Source organism: Benincasa hispida, chromosome 2 (genome assembly GCF_009727055.1).
Source record: "Benincasa hispida cultivar B227 chromosome 2, ASM972705v1, whole genome shotgun sequence".
In the NCBI taxonomy this organism is placed as follows: Eukaryota; Viridiplantae; Streptophyta; class Magnoliopsida; order Cucurbitales; family Cucurbitaceae; genus Benincasa; species Benincasa hispida.
Window position 1 is genome coordinate 40,935,347 of NC_052350.1, and position 16,287 is coordinate 40,951,633.

The 16,287-nt window shown below is 34.9% G+C and overlaps 1 protein-coding gene across 3 annotated transcripts; it reads left to right on the top strand.

Moving 5' to 3' along the window:
* Window positions 1-9,397: 9,397 nt before the first annotated feature.
* LOC120070679 (pseudouridine-5'-phosphate glycosidase) lies at window positions 9,398-15,458 on the top strand. Of its 3 annotated transcripts, none has more exons than XM_039022520.1 (13): window positions 9,398-9,570; window positions 9,646-9,757; window positions 10,560-10,670; window positions 12,435-12,517; window positions 13,009-13,068; window positions 13,179-13,239; window positions 13,341-13,447; window positions 13,540-13,617; window positions 13,913-13,958; window positions 14,315-14,435; window positions 14,619-14,704; window positions 14,900-14,983; window positions 15,118-15,458. In XM_039022520.1, exons 1-12 carry the CDS (start codon window positions 9,406-9,408, stop codon window positions 14,974-14,976), a joined length of 1,107 nt encoding a protein of 368 aa, XP_038878448.1. In that variant the 5' UTR covers window positions 9,398-9,405; the 3' UTR covers window positions 14,977-14,983; window positions 15,118-15,458. The 3 variants fall into 3 exon arrangements, with proteins under 3 accessions (XP_038878448.1, XP_038878450.1, XP_038878447.1); XM_039022522.1 differs by having other exon boundaries at window positions 15,226-15,458; XM_039022519.1 differs by having other exon boundaries at window positions 14,900-15,458.
* Window positions 15,459-16,287: the final 829 nt, after the last annotated feature.

Genomic DNA, 16,287 nt, shown 5'->3' on the forward strand with positions numbered 1-16,287 from the left:
ATTTCTGTATGAATTGCATAACCGTTTGTTGAAGTCGACTGTAAATGATTTGTTGATTCATGATTGTAATTTGGAATAGTCTTGCTTCCACTGCTCACAGAAATCCCGATTCCGATTTCCTTCACCATTACGATTCCGATTTTCTTCATTCTTCTCACTACAGATATATTTCCGTGTTCATCGGATATAACCAATCAACAGTATGATAACCCTTCACAGATGCTCATAAGTACAATTGGGCCAATTTACCGTTTTGCTCCTGTAGTTACATCTAACTCCTTAAGTACCAATGATCCCTTTAATGAACAATACAACATAGACCTACTATGTGTGGACACCTTTTAGGCCATGAGAAGGTGTGTGGTGTCACATCATTCAAGCCCCGGGATCAACCCTTAAGGAAGCAATCTATTTACTTACCCCTACTTTGGGGAAGGAGTGAATTCCATCTTGTGTAGCTGAGTTCTCAACTCCCAAATCAGACGAATCCCTTGCTTCGAGGAAGGAATGAATTTCATCTTGTGTATTTGAGTTCTCAGCTCCCAAATTAGACGAATCCCCAAAGTGGTAGGTTTGAGTCGGCGATCTGACCACTCGCACCCATGCAAATCAAAGGACCGCCCTCAAAGACAGGAGTTCCCAACTCAATCAGGATTGAGGTCATGTTACCTATGGTCATCCTAGTGAAGTGAAGTCTCTGCCATGAACGGCGTTATATAACGAGACTATAACACTTTGTGGTCCGGTCTTATACAAACTCTTTTGTATAGGATGCCTCCACTCCCATATCTTCACATGAATGATCAAGATCAGACCATCTGTAGCAAGTCACAAAACTTGTAACTATAAAACGGGTCGCATCCGTAGCGTTACCAGGATAAGGTTTCTCTCCTATATTCATATACTACAGACCATTTTGATTATCACTTAAGATATGATCCACTTGTATATCTCCACATACATGCTTAAGTTACAAACGACAACCAGGGATTTTAGTTTATTGGTTTGTGATAAAGCAAATAAAACATCCAATGTTCATAGACAAAAGTGAAGAAAATATCATATATTATACATCACAAGCGTTTGTTCAAAAATGTATTTACAAACTACAGGACACGAGAGTTTAGGGCATCATCCTCAACTATTCAACTTGGAAATCGAACATAAATGTAATACTAGTGAATGATGATTTAGAATTTGTTTTAGCAAAGGAATGTTCTTAATCTCCCAGTTCATCAACAAACCAAAAAGTTTGGAATACATATGACAGATGGACTAAAGAAAATAAAAAGGCCTAAATCCTTATCTTAGCAAATATATCCGATATACTAGCTAAGAAATTTGAGAACATGGCTTCTACCAAAGAAATCATGGATTCGTTACAGACATTGTTTAGTCAATATGTCAGAAACAATATTCTCAAAGAAGTTTATAACTATGACATAAAAGATAGAACCTCTGTTAATGAACTAGTTCTGGATATGTTAGAAGTAATAAACACGAATGTCATAGATGAAGAAACACATAAAGCACAACAAAGTAAATATGGTTTACTCGTCACTAAGACATGTTTAGTGGAAAATGATAAGTTAACTGGATATTAGATTCAGGTGCCGCTAATCATATCTGTGCTTTTGCTCAGGAAACTAGTTCCTGGAGACTGCTTACAGAAGGTAAAACAACCTTTAAGGTAGGGATCGAGGAGGTTGTTTCAGCTAAAGCAGTGGGAGATATGAAGTTATTTCTTGAAGATAGATTCATTTTACTTGAAAATGTTTATTACATTCCTTCCATAAGAAGGAATTTAATATCTATTTCATGTTTGTTAGAATAGAAGTATAAAATTGTTTTTGAATATAATGAAGTATTCAGTATCTCAAAAGGTATTAAAATATGTTCTGCAAAACTGGAAAATAACTTATATGTATTAAAATCAACTGAGGTAAAAGTTGTTTTAAATATAAAGATGTTTAAAACAACTGAAACTCAAAACAAGAAACGTGAAATTTCTCCAAACACCTATCTTTGGGACTTAAGATTAGGTCACATCAATCTCAATAGGATTGGGAGATTGGTTAAGAGTGGACTTCTAAATCAGTTAGAAGATAATTCTCTACCACCATATGAGTCTTGTCTTAAGGGTAAAATGACCAAAAGATCTTTTACAAGAAAATATCTTAGAGCCAAAGAACCCTTAGAGCTAGTACATTCAAACCTCTGTGGTCCGAAGAATGTTAAAGTACAAGGAGGGTATGAATATTTCATCAGCTTTACAGAAGATTATTCTATATATGGCTATATTTACCTAATGCGTCATAAGTCCAAAACATTTGAATAGTTCAAGAAATATAAGGCAGAGGTTGAAAACCAATTAGGTAAAAAGATTAAAACACTCTGATCAGATCGAGGTGGTGAGTATATGGACTTGAAATTCTAGGACTATTTGATAGAACACGAAATTTAATCTAAACTCACAGCACCTGGTACACCTCAACAGAATGGTGTAGCGGAAAGAAGAAATAGAACCATGTTAGACATGGTTCGTTCAATGGTAAGTTATACTTAGTTGCATAGTTCTTTTTGGGGAAATGTAGTACAAATGGTAGTTTATATTTTGAACATAGTTCCCTCAAAAAGTGTTTCAAACACCATACGAGTTATGGAGATGATGTAAAGGTAGTTTACGTCACTTCAGGATTTGGGAATCCCCAACACATGTGTTGGTGCAGAATCCAAAGAAATTAGAATGTTGTTAGAAAATATGCCTATTTGGAGGTTATCCTGAAGAGACAAAGGGTGGTTATTTCTATGATCCTCAGGAAGATAAAGTATTTGTATCGACAAATGCAACATTCCTCTAGGAGGATCACATAAAGAATCATCAACCTCACAGTAAGCTAGTATTAAGTGAGATGTCTAGAGAAAATACAGATAAATCGACAAGAGTTGTTGATCAAGCTGGTCCTTCAACAAGAGTTGTTGATGAAACTGATACTTCACATCCTTCTCAAGAGTTGAGAATTCCTCAACATAATGAAAGGGTTGTTCATCATCCTGACCATTACATGGGTTTAACGAAAACTCAAATCGTCATACCTGATGATGGCTCAGAGGATCTATTGAATTTTAACCAAGCAATGGAAGATGTGGATAGGGACCAATGGATAAAAGGCATGAATCTTAAAATGGAGTCAATATACTTCAATTCAGTCTGGGAACTTATAGATTAACCAGAAGGGGTAAAACCTATTGGTTGCAAATGGATTTACAAGAGAAAACGAGATCAAGCTAGTAAGGTACAAACTTACAAAGCTAGACTTGTGTAAAAGAGTTTACCCAAAAAGAGGGGTGGACTATGAAGAAACCTTCTCTCCAGTTACCATGATCAAGTCAATTAGAATACTCTTGTCCATTGCTGCTTTTTATGATTTTGAAATCTGGCAAATGGATGTTAAGATAGCTTTTCTGAATGACTATCTTGAAGAGAGTATCTATATGTCTCAACTAGAGGGGTTTATAGAACAGGGTCAAGAGCAAAAGGTTTACAAGCTTAAAAGATCCATTTATGGGTTGAAACAAACGTCTCAGTCCTGGAATATGAGGTTTGACACTACGATGAAATCTTATGGCTTTGAACATAATGTTGACGAACCTTGTATTTCTAAGAAGATTGTCAATAAAACTATAGCTATTCTGGTTTTATATGTTTCAGAAACCACATCATTAGCAATATATCCTTCTCATTGGGAATGAGATAGGATTCCTTGTTGACGATAAGAGATGGCTAACATCACAATTCCAAATAAAAGATTTGGGAGATGTGCAGTATGTTCTTGGGATCCAAATAGTTTGAAACCACAAGAACAAAACATTAGCATTATCTCAGGCATCTTATATAGACAAAATATTGTCTAGATATAAAATGCAAAATTCCAAGAGGGGTATGTTACCTTTCAGACATGAAATTCATTTGTCTAGGGAACAGTGTCCTAAGACACCCCAAGAGGTTGAGGTTATGAAACGAATTCCTTATGCATCAATGAAAGTTTAATGTATGTCTTGTTGTGTACACGCCTTGACATATATGCAATTGAAATTGTCAGCAAATATCAGTCCAATCCTGGATATGATCATTGAATTGTCGTTAAAAACATCTTCAAATATCTTCGAAGAACGAGGGACTATATGCTCATGTATGGTGCTAAGGATCTAATCCTTACTGGATATACTGATTTTGACTTCTAGACCGATGTGGATTCGAGGAAAACAACTTTGGGGTCAATATTCACATTGAATGGAAGAGCTATAATATGGAGGAGTATAAAACAAAGTTGTATTGTTGATTCCACCATGGAAACGAAGTATGTAGTTACGTGCGAGGCAGCCAAGGAGGCAGTATGGCTTAGAAAGTTCTTGACCGATTTGGAAATGATTCCAAATATGCACCTACCAATAACCCTCTATTGTGATAACAGTGGAGCTATTGCAAATTCTAAAGAACCTAAAAGCCATAAGCGCGAAAAACACATCGAGCGCATGTACCATCTTATCAGAGAGATAGTACATCAAGGAGACATGACCGTCACGCAGATAGCCTCAGATGGCAACTTAGTTGATCCATTTAGAAAGGATCTCCCGGCTAAACTGTCCGACGGTCACCTAGTGGGACTAAGACTACGAGACATATAAATCTAGGGTAAGTGAGAGAAATACTGGGTATCTAATTGATGCCCTAGTTTATTGTATTTATTCTCTCATACTCAACATTATATATATTTATATATATGTAAATCCATTGAAGTTTTAGTCCAAGTGAGAGTTTGTTGGGTTGTATGTCCTAAAAACTCACAGTTTGTAATATTAAACATATTCTATTTTACAATAAGATGTTATTGACGTTTATTCAATAAAACTGTTATTGAATATATAAATTGCACTTGTAAAGACTAAATCCAATAACCTAAGATCCATGGCTATTACATGAATGCTTGGACTTTATGTGGAGATATAAGAATAGATCAAGTTTGAGTAGATAGCCAAAATGGTCTATAGTATACGAATAAGATTGGGTACCTTATTCTAGTAACACTATTAGATGCGACCCACTTTGTATTTAGTACAAACCATGTGATCTTGAATCTTTCATGTGGAGACATGCAAGTGGAGATGTCCTATGAAAAGAGTTTGTATAAGACCAGATCAAGAAATAAAGTCATTTTTAGTTTATACACACAATTTACTGTTTAAGACTAACTATTTCAAAGCAATGACCTAGGTAACTCGACCTTAATCCTGAGCTAACTATAAACTTCTGTTTATTTGGGATTATCCTTAAATTTACATAGGTGAAGGTTGGCTCAATGGCCCTGATAACGGGCAGAAATGCACGTTATTACAGCACAAATTCATAAAATAATGTAGGATTGCGATGATAAAAATATACAATATTTCCTCTAAAAGCATTAAGTTCACAATATTGCGATCGCATGCGTCCATCGCATTAAAATAGCTAACTTATGTATTTTTGTGCAGAAAATGCGTTAACGCAAGGCGGAAATGTGATCCACAGAAATTAACGTCCGAGCACATTAAAAGATTGCATTGACGCAAGGCTATGCGATCATTTGCGCTCGCGAATATCTGCTTAAGAATGTTGCCACATAGAGCTGGCGCATTTGGGCGAAAAACATAATAAATCACGATGGCACAGAAAGCTGATGACAGTCGATTCTGAATTAAGTTGACAAGCCGTTAATGATCTACTGTAGAAAGTACACTCAACTTTTCGGTGACAAATATTCGGCGTATCAAACAGAGAATTAATGTCATCCCATCAGTGCAATCATAAGAGAGAAGAAGTCTTTCACCCCGAAGCTCTATAAATACCAAAGGCCACCTTCAGTGAAGGAGTTCGTTCAGTTAGATAATTTTTCCTATAGATAGAAGTAGCCTTGCTCATAGTTTTCTTTACTTAGAAGGCAGAAGTGAGTGAATGGAGATTATATCGAGAGATCGTTTCGGTGAACTCGAAAGAGTGCCGGAAGCGTCGAAACCAGAGAGAGGGCCAACTCTTGCAGAAGCAAGAACATCTTTTGAGCAAAATAGTGATAACAATGTAAAAGTCTTGGGAAGCAAGGAATTTCTACCAAGCTCTCTACCCTTATTCTCCATTGTCATTTTGTACTCTGAACTTACTTATATAAATGGAAATTACATCTTTATATTTGTTCACTCTCTGTACATTACGCATGAGTAGCTAAATTTGTCGAATGGGTTGAGAAACACTTAGCTAGCATAACTGGGGATCTTCATTCTATGCGATTATCTTATATTATGTATGCGTCATTCGTCCATTAGAGATACTCGGGAGGGTAGTCTAAGGATAGAATCTAGGCTTGAAAAAGTCAGATTAGAATCTAGGCTCGGGAGAGTCAGATTAGAAACACATAATCAAGAGATAGAAGCTTAGGAATAAGCTCTGTTTGCTATTAACGCATCACATGCACCCTAAAGATAGGTTATGATTGTATGCAGTCACCTTGTCCTTGTGTGCATCTTGCATCATCGCATAGGCAAGAAGTAGAGACTTAGGAATAAGCTCTATAGACACTATCGCATTCATCGCATGCGTCCTAAAATTAGGAGCCACCACATTTGCATTGGAAAATGATTCGCTGTCGCATGAGTGTAGCATGATCGCATAGTTTGACGCATTCTCGGGAAACGCTAGCTAAAGACCTTCTCAACCTGTTCCACCGCATACTCAGTGTATCTGTCGCATAATCACTCTTATCTCAAATCTACCGCATACTTTTTATACTGTAAGCAACAAACCAACCAACTCCTTGAATTATTTGTTACCGCAAAGTAATCTAAAAATTACCATCGCATATTGTTTTCCTTAGTCCCTGAGTTCGACCCTAGGCTTACGAGGAAACTCAGTAGGATTTATACTTGGGTCTTGCTGAGAAAATTTGTTTGCACAACGTATTTTCCACCAACGCATTCCACTTCATTATTTCATCGCATAAAATAATGCATCAAGCCCCGACTCAATAAGCATCCCATTTCAGGGGTAAGACTGGGTAAATAGTTGTGAGCATAGGGTGCAAAAAGGAATTCACTCCTATCCACTTTTAGGGATAGTAGAGAGGTTATTCTCTTAAGTACTGGCTTGGGATGGATTCAGTTTGGTGATTAGATCACAAACCAGTTGTTCATTATAGGATTAACGGGACTTAAGAAACAAGATGTAATCTCGAGGGTAATAACAGCATGTGACCCAGTCGTTATTACGAACCACCTGTGAAGGACAACTTACTAATTATGGTTTAATCAAATGGACAAAAATATATCTACAGTGAGGAAAGTGCAACTACTGGGCTTTAGTGGAGTGACCCGGTAGTTAACGAATATTGATTAATTCGGATTAAAGAGTTTAGCCAATTAATCTCGGATCGTTGGAGCCTATGATCTGTAGGTTCATTAGGTTCTCCTACTAGCTCACAAACAGATTAAACCTTATAATAGCATGATGAGTAAATTTGAAGCGTTCAAATTCGAATTAAGGGAGTTAGTAATTATATACGATATAATTACACGTTTATTTATCGTATTAAACGAAATTGGAGAATTGGATAAATATTTAAATTCGATGTAAATATCAAATATATAAATAAATATTTATGTTTTTGAAATTGGTGTTTAATTAATTTTAATATTTTATATAAATTAATTTTGATTGATTATGGTTTAATCAAATGGACAAAAATATATCTACAGTGAGAAAGTGCAACTACTGGGCTTTAGTGGAGTGACCCGGTAGTTAACGAATATTGATTAATTTAGATTAAAGAGTTTAGCCAATTAATCTCGGATCGTTGGAGTCCATGATCTGTAGGTTCATTAGGTTTCCTACTAGCTCACAAACGGATTAAACCTATAATAGCATGATGAGTAAATTTGAAGCATTCAAATTCGAATTAAGGGAGTTAGTAATTATATACGATATAATTACACGTTTATTTATCGTATTAAACGAAATTGGAGAATTGGATAATATTTAAATTCGATGTAAATATCAATATATAAATAAATATTTATGTTTTTGGAATTGGTGTTTAATTAATTTAATATTTGATATTAAATTAATTTTGATTGATTATGGTTTAATCAAATGGACAAAAATATAACTACAATGAGGAGAGTGCAAACTACTAGGCTTTAGTGGAGTGACCCGGTAGTTAACGAATATTGATTTAATTCGGATTAAAGAGTTTCGCCAATTAATCTTAGATCGTTGGAGTCCATGATCTGTAGGTTCATTAGGTTCTCCTACTAGCTCACAAACGGATTAAACCTTATAATAGCATGATGAGTAAATTTGAAGCGTTCAAATTCGAATCAAGGGAGTTAGTAATTATATACGATATAATTACATGTTTATAAGCGTTCAAATTCGAATTTGAAGTGTGTGTGTGCGCGTGCGTGCGTGTGTGTGATATAGCAAAATTTTAGAATTATCAATGATAGATGTTGATAGACACTGATAAACATCTATCATTGATAGTTCTAAAATTTTGCTATATCTTATAAATATTTTCAATAGTTTTACCATTTGAAATAATTTCCCTATATATATAATTATAATTTTGAAATTAAGATTTCAAAATTTATAAATTGAATTTTGAATTTAATTTAAAATGGTGAGAAAATCCACTTAGTGGATTTATCCCACATTAAATACTTAATGTCACTCAAAATTCCACTTGCTTTTATGCCTTTAAGGTGTCAACTTGAAGTGTAATGTGATTGCATGACTGAACTGGAACAAAAACTCAACTTTGGTGTTGAGATTTGAAGACATGCAATTGGGTTTTATTGATTTTTGGAAGAAGAAAGGTTCTTCACCAAAAATACCAAAATCAGTTTTTCCTCTAAGGTGATTTCCGAACCCACCTTTCATTTTATGGGCATGCTTATTCAGATGCTAAAATTGATGAATTAGACTGTTTAATGATTCTGATTTTTTCAGTTGATTACATGCTAACTCCATCAAATTTGATCTAATATTTAGTAAACATAACCGACTTTGGAAAAAATTTGAAAATAATATAAGATTTGGTATAAGATTTGGGAAGATTATCAAAGAATTAGTAAATCTCGATGTGTAATCAGGTGTACCAGCCTAAAACAATCTATAATTGGAAAAAATTAACTTTTTAACTAAAATATCATGGTGAATCTCGACCGAGATGGATTGAGAAAAATTATTTTTACGAGTTTTTAAAAGACATGTTAGTTTAATAAGGTGGAAATCTAACCGTGCTATTTTTTAGTGCAACTAGGATTAAAAATTATTTTTAACCAATTTTCTTTAAATGGCTCTAATGGAGAAATAGGTAAATGAAAACAGTCTCAACAGTCGACACACACTGCTCTGGTTTTCAGTTGGAGAAAAGAAAAATGGCGTCTTCTTCTTCTTCTTCTTCTTCTTCAGCTCTCTCAAGAATATCTAATCTCAGTAGACACTTTCACTCACCAGACTCGAAAACCAGCGATAACCCACAGGTCAGAATCATCAAATTAATCTCTTAAAACCATTTCCCCCAGCTTTTGCTTATTGTCTTCTTTAAATTGATGAAGGGTGCCATTGACGCTCTCGGAAGAGGCCTAATTAAGATATCCTCCGAAGTTTCTGCTGCCATATCTCGTGGGCATCCTGTTGTTGCCCTCGAATCAACCATCATCTCACATGGTGACTCTATAGTTTGATTACTGCCTTTTAGTAATTGTTGAAGAATTTGAAACCCTCTTTTGTCAAAAAGTAGTTTCGGTTAACCTTTTGATATGATCATCTGGCCTCAGTCCTCTCATAATCTGCTTACTGTAGAAATTTGGACAAAAGAGGGAGTTAACGTGGACGTGAAGATGAAATGAAGTGATTCTGAAATATATTTCTAATGAATCAACTTGGTTCAATCAATTTAATTGAACAGTATTGTTGTGTATGATTCTCAGAGTAAGAATTATTGTATTTGAAAATCATTGGTTACTCTAGGAGTTAGGAACTCTTAAATCACATATTGACCTAAAAAGCTTAAGTTGATTGGTGAAGATAAATTAAATATCATATCATCTAATATTCCTCCTCACTTGTGGGCTTGAAATATGAAGAAGATCCAACAAGTAGAAATCGATATTATTTGAGGAAGAAATAGCATTGCAGGAGTTTGAACACAGAACCTCCTTGGATCAATTGCTCTAATACCATCTTAAATCACTGATTTACCCAAAAGCTTAAGCTGATGGGTGAAGATAAATCTAATATCATATCATCTGATAGGAACACTTACAAAAGTGAAGGTTTATGTCGGATTGACTTAGGTTGTAGGATTCCATAGTCTTCTTAGTTTGAACGCAGGAAAACTAGTGAAGGCTGATATTTTTGGATATTCAAAAACTAGTGAACATAAAATTGTTATTTATTTAGCATTGCTGTGGAAACTTCTTTTCATTCTTTTTCACAGCTTTCTGTTGTTTTCTCTCTTTGTATGTAGGGATGCCATATCCACAAAATCTGGAAACTGCAAAGGAAGTAGAAGCAATGGTGAGGAAGAATGGAGCAGTTCCTGCAACTGTAGCAATTATAGATGGCACACCATGCGTAGGTGTTTATTAACTACTCATCTCTATACCTATCAATACTTCCTGTGCTTGTATTGGTCTCATTGTAAAAAGTTTATGATAGTAGTTGAACCCAGAAAATCTGATATTATGATTCTGATAAAATGTAGTAAATGAACTATTTTTTTTGTGTCATGGAATGAACTGATTTCTAAGTTTGATAGTGTAACTCATTGATTTGTGCATTCAAATGGTAAATTTACGCAATGTAACTGCATAATGTATGTCTCTATAAGTGGCAGTTGTATCAGTATAGTCTCTCAGCCTCATAAGTTGTATTGCTCCACATATCTAATAAAGCTCCTATGGTCATACCCAAAAATTTGGCCTTCAAAGCACTGTGTCTCTGGCTCTATGGAGCCTATGTCCTACAGTGTCTTCTCATCCTCTACTAGATTATTGTAGATTTGGCCTTCAAAGCACTAGGTCTTTGGCTATGTGGTGCCTACCTCCTACATTGTCTCCTCACCCTCTTTTATGACAGCAGTTTGTTCTTGTATCGTTACCATGGAGCAAAATTTTTATCATAATTAAAGGAACCCTTCTCTTGGAGTCACAAACTCCAATTCAGACAACTTCTTAAATCCCTCTATCGACTGTGTTGAATTATTCATCGTCCTACTGACAATTGGTTTCCAATTGGTTTGCATTGGGTTCGCTATTGTGGGCACAAATAGGTTAGGCTATAGCTAGGAACAAGCCCAAATATGTATCATGTCTTGGATGTTAAATCCCCTCATGGGTGTGTCTCAAGACTTAGCCTTGACCTATCTGGGTTGTTGTAGTTCATTATTCTTCTCTCTTGACCATCTCTATCAGTTCTAGTCCATTTTGATTCCAGAGCTTGAATTAGCCTTGCCCTCTTGATTTAATCCGTTCATGAAAGGCTCCTTTAGCACATGTTCTAACATATTCACCATATGGTGCAACTAATACTTCGAACTGTCATTGGTACTTCAGTGCTATCCTTGTGTCAGAGTGCTATGAACTTTTCTCGAATTGTTGCCTCCAACAATTGAAATTTGTGAAGTATGAGAGTTTTAAGCTCATAATAGGACTTATCCAATCCTCCCTTTCTCCAACCAAATCAGTGAGTGCCTCCTCATCCAAATAAATGATCACCATATCCAAGTAATCCACTACTGGCAGTCAATGAACTCATTCAGAAGATTCAACCCATCCCATGTATCCAGCCCCCCATTACCCCACTCTCTAATCCCTGTCTCTTATACACATCTAGATGTGTATAAGAGACAGCACACACACCAAATATATATATATAGGTTCATAACTGCAATTGTAACAGTGTGTTAAAGGAGCTTTAAAGCCATTATCATTTGAAAAATATCTCTTTAGCATGTGGTATTGTAACACCTTTCATCAAGGAATTTGCAGGATAGAATCTTTTTTGATTCCGAAGACTTTGGATGCATTAAATTGGAACAAAGTCCATTTACAACATCTGTGAGAGAGTCATTACAAGAACCTTCGAAATATGTTTCTTGTAATAGATGGCAAGAAAGCATACAAATAGTTTTTTGTTTTTTTTTTTTTTTGCAACCTTTTCTACCTTGGTAATTGTGTTTGCATAGGCTTTTTTTTAGCATTTTTTATTCAATGCTTCTACTAATTAACCTAAAATTTATTCATTCAGAATTAGAATTGTCAAATCTTTTCTTTCTGTTTTCTTTTTGTTTTGATTGTTTTTTTTTTTCACTTGTAAATTTCTAATTCCTCTATGTATGCAGGCCTGAATGAGGAAGAATTGGAGAGGTTGAGTATTCTGGGAAACCAAGTCCAAAAGACTGCTAGAAGGGACATAGCACAAGTTGTGAGTATTAGTTTAGCAATTATATTTTTTTGTTGATTCATCCTGGGTGGTTATGAATTTTGTCAATTACTCCTCTTTGCTGGTACTAATTCCACCTTTGTATGAACAGTAGAGTAACTTATACCTTATGGTATAGGATACAAATTACAGTCTAAACATTTTTTAGTTCTAAAGGTTCCTTTCTTTTGTTATTGATCACCAATATTCTTATTAAAAATTGTAATGAGACACCAGTTCCACAATATCTTCTGGTTTTATGTTACCAGATTTAGATTTTGTAATCACCTAATGTTTGAACTTAAATCGTATATTTATATAATAATAATAAAAACAACGATCTTGGAAGCTGTTTGATATAATTACCTTTTCTTTCCTTTTCTCCGTTAGTTTTAATTTTATGACCGTGGACCTGTCATAAACTACATGGTACTGTTTTTTTGAGTTTTGTCTGTTCTTCATGGATAGTTATTGCCTATTTTGTGTCTTATAAGGTGGCTAGCAGAGGAAATGGTGCTACTACTGTTTCCGCAACAATGTTCTTTGCTTCTAAGGTGGGCATGTCACTGTGGTTTTGTATTCTGTATTTGATTCATTAAACATACTTCACAATTTTCAGTTTTTTAACCTTCTCACCAGTTCTGTACATGGAAATCAATTGTAGGTTGGCATCCCTGTGTTTGTGACTGGTGGCATTGGAGGAGTTCATAGACATGGTGAACAAAGTAAGGTACTTTTGTATGGATGAATGACAACAAACCCATGGCAACAAGCCCATGAATAACTTTTTCCTTCTCCTGTATATGTTTTCAACTGCCTTTTGCAGCAATGGATATATCTTCTGATCTCACTGAGCTAGGAAGAACCCCTGTAGCAGTCATCTCAGCTGGTGTAAAATCGATATTAGACATCCCCAGGACCCTTGAATATTTGGTATAGTCGTCTATTTCCCCGGCTTCAACCGTTTTACATATCATGCAGCTTTCTTTTTAATTTATTCACTGCTGCAGAAATGTTATTAACAGGAAACTCAGGGAGTGTGTGTTGCAGCTTATAGAACAAACGAATTTCCTGCATTTTTTACTGAAACCAGCGGCTGCAAGGTATATTGACATGCAAAACTGCCTTTTTCCTTCTAGATCTCCACAAATTTCTAATGGCTTTGTAATTTGGCAAAGGCAAAAAGTTACTCCACTTTCTCAATTTAGTCTACATGGCATCGAATTCCAGGTATACTGTCACTCATTTATGATGGTATAACGGAAGATCATCATAAGTTTGTGGTTATCTTCACTCATGCTATAGGTAGGGTATATAGATCGATGGGCTAGATTATTTATTATTTGAAACTAAAATTATTCTTTCTTTTTTGTTTTGTTCATGATGTACAAAATCCAGGCACCTTGTCGTGTTGATACCCCAGAAGATGCTGCGAAGCTTATCGGCAAGTCACTAGAGAACCTTCAACCTTTCTTGATTTAAAACGAAATTGGAAGAAGATTTATTTTGATCCCTCTATTTACTAGGTTTATTGCCAAATATATACTTTCTAGAACCTAGGATAACTGTAACTGTATAGTGAAGAGAATCCCAGTTGCTGTATAAGTCGGAGATTAGGAGACTGGAAACTTATACAACAAGAACTGTTGTTTTCTCTTCAAAAGAATTGGATACCAGACTTCTAATAGTGATGCCACCCCTTAAATATTTCTTCACATAGTTGGGCAATCTAAAGTGATATGTCGTTGTTCATTCCATTCTTCTATATATTTATTACTTTTTTATTGTCTTCCTCTGCAGATGCGAACATGAATCTTGGGCTTGGAAGTGGAATTCTGATTGCTGTTCCAATTCCAAATGAGCATTCAGCTTCTGGAAGCTTAATTGAGAATGCAATACAAAGCGCACTTCAAGAAGCTCGGTAAGAAATCCACAAGTCGAATTTTATTGCGGACACATCTGTATTACTTTCTATAGATATATTTTGAGTATAGCGTTATAAACTAGGGGCGAAGATTTGAACCTTCAATTAGTAGGAAAGGTTATTAATGCATTAATCGTTGAGCTATGCTGAAACTCGTCCATTTGTATATACACATTTTAGGGAGAAAAATATTGTGGGAAATGCCGAAACTCCTTTCTTACTTAAAAGGGTGAATGAACTCACTGGAGGAGCCTCACTCGCTTCAAGTATCCTTTAATTGACCTTTTTTTTTGCAAACATTTTTATCACAATAAATGTCTGCATGCATTTCTGGTTAAGTCAGGTCGATGTCCGACGATGTAGTTTTTCTACTCAGATGTGACGGAGAGAAAGGAAAACAAGTTAATAATTTCAGACATGGTCTGCTGCTTTATTTCTTGGGTTTCTTTAACTTCCTCAAGATATTGCACTTGTTAAGAACAATGCTCTTGTGGGTGCTAGGATTGCTGTAGCCCTTGCTAAGCTCAGAGTGCAATAGCAGAAAGGTACTTTTCAAGTCCTTTTAGTTTTGGACTGATTATGCAAAACCATTCTAAGTTCCCTGCTCATCTGCTTGTACATTGTTCCTTTGCTTCATGTTTTTGGCACATTATTCTGGATGCTTTTGATTGGTCATTAGCGTTGCTCTGACAATATTTTTTATATCTTGGCATCCCTTTTGGTGAGCCATCCGTTTCATGGTGCAACAAAGATTGTTTGGTTGACTATTGTTCTTGCCTTTCTCTAGACTTTATGGAGCGAGTGCAATAAACGTCTCTTTCGACACTCCTTTTCTTGTTTTGATAATTTCATGGATTTGGTTGTCTATTGGACTATATTGGTGCAAAAGAAGGCATCCCTTTAAGCTTTTTACTCTTTCCTATTGAGTTTCCAATTGGAAATCTCTTTTGTAAACACCTATATATATGTTTGGGGGCTCCTTATTTCATTTATTCAATGAAACATTTTTTCACTAAAAAAGAAGTCCTTTTAATTTTGGGCTACAACTGAACATGTAGTTTTATGGTATGGTCATTGGAAATAAAAATCCGATGAGGGACTAATCCTTTGTTTTAATGTTATTTCTTGGTTGGGATAGTTCTGGTTTAGATTTAGTTATATGATAAACATATACATATACATACATATATATATATATATATATATATGATTGGAATTTCTTAGATCTTGATTGATAACACCGGGTTGTTGGAAATGAAGTTAATAAACACACTACTCTTGAGATTATTTGTTTTGTTATCTACTTTTTAAAAATGTATTAAAATCGAAGTCTAAATCTGATTTTTTTTAAAAGAAGTCTTAAAATACGTATTTTTGTTCTTAAAATTTAACTAATCATTTGAATGTTTCTTTTAAGAAAGTCGAAACTCATTCTAAAAAAAAATTGTGAGAAACAAATTTTTTTAAAAACTAATAATAAATAGCTATTAAATGAGAAAGCATATCTCAACCCACTTTTGTGGTTGGAGATCATTAATTATAGATACATTATTGTCATGTGCTACAATTATGTATATTTTGCAACATTAGGACAAAAAGTACTATGTCATTTAATGTTTGTACAATCACTTACAAATTGGACATTGATCTTTAGGCTTGCTCAAAGATGTTAGGGTGAGAAATAGTGATTGGTTTGGATACCCTTTTTGTTGGATTAAATCTTGAACTACATCAATCTTCCTGAATCATTAATTTTGGGTTACATCTTGAAGAGTTGCAATATAAATTTTCATAAATGTTTCAAAACTACCTTAGGGTAACAATTTTTTTAGAATTTTGAATGAAAATT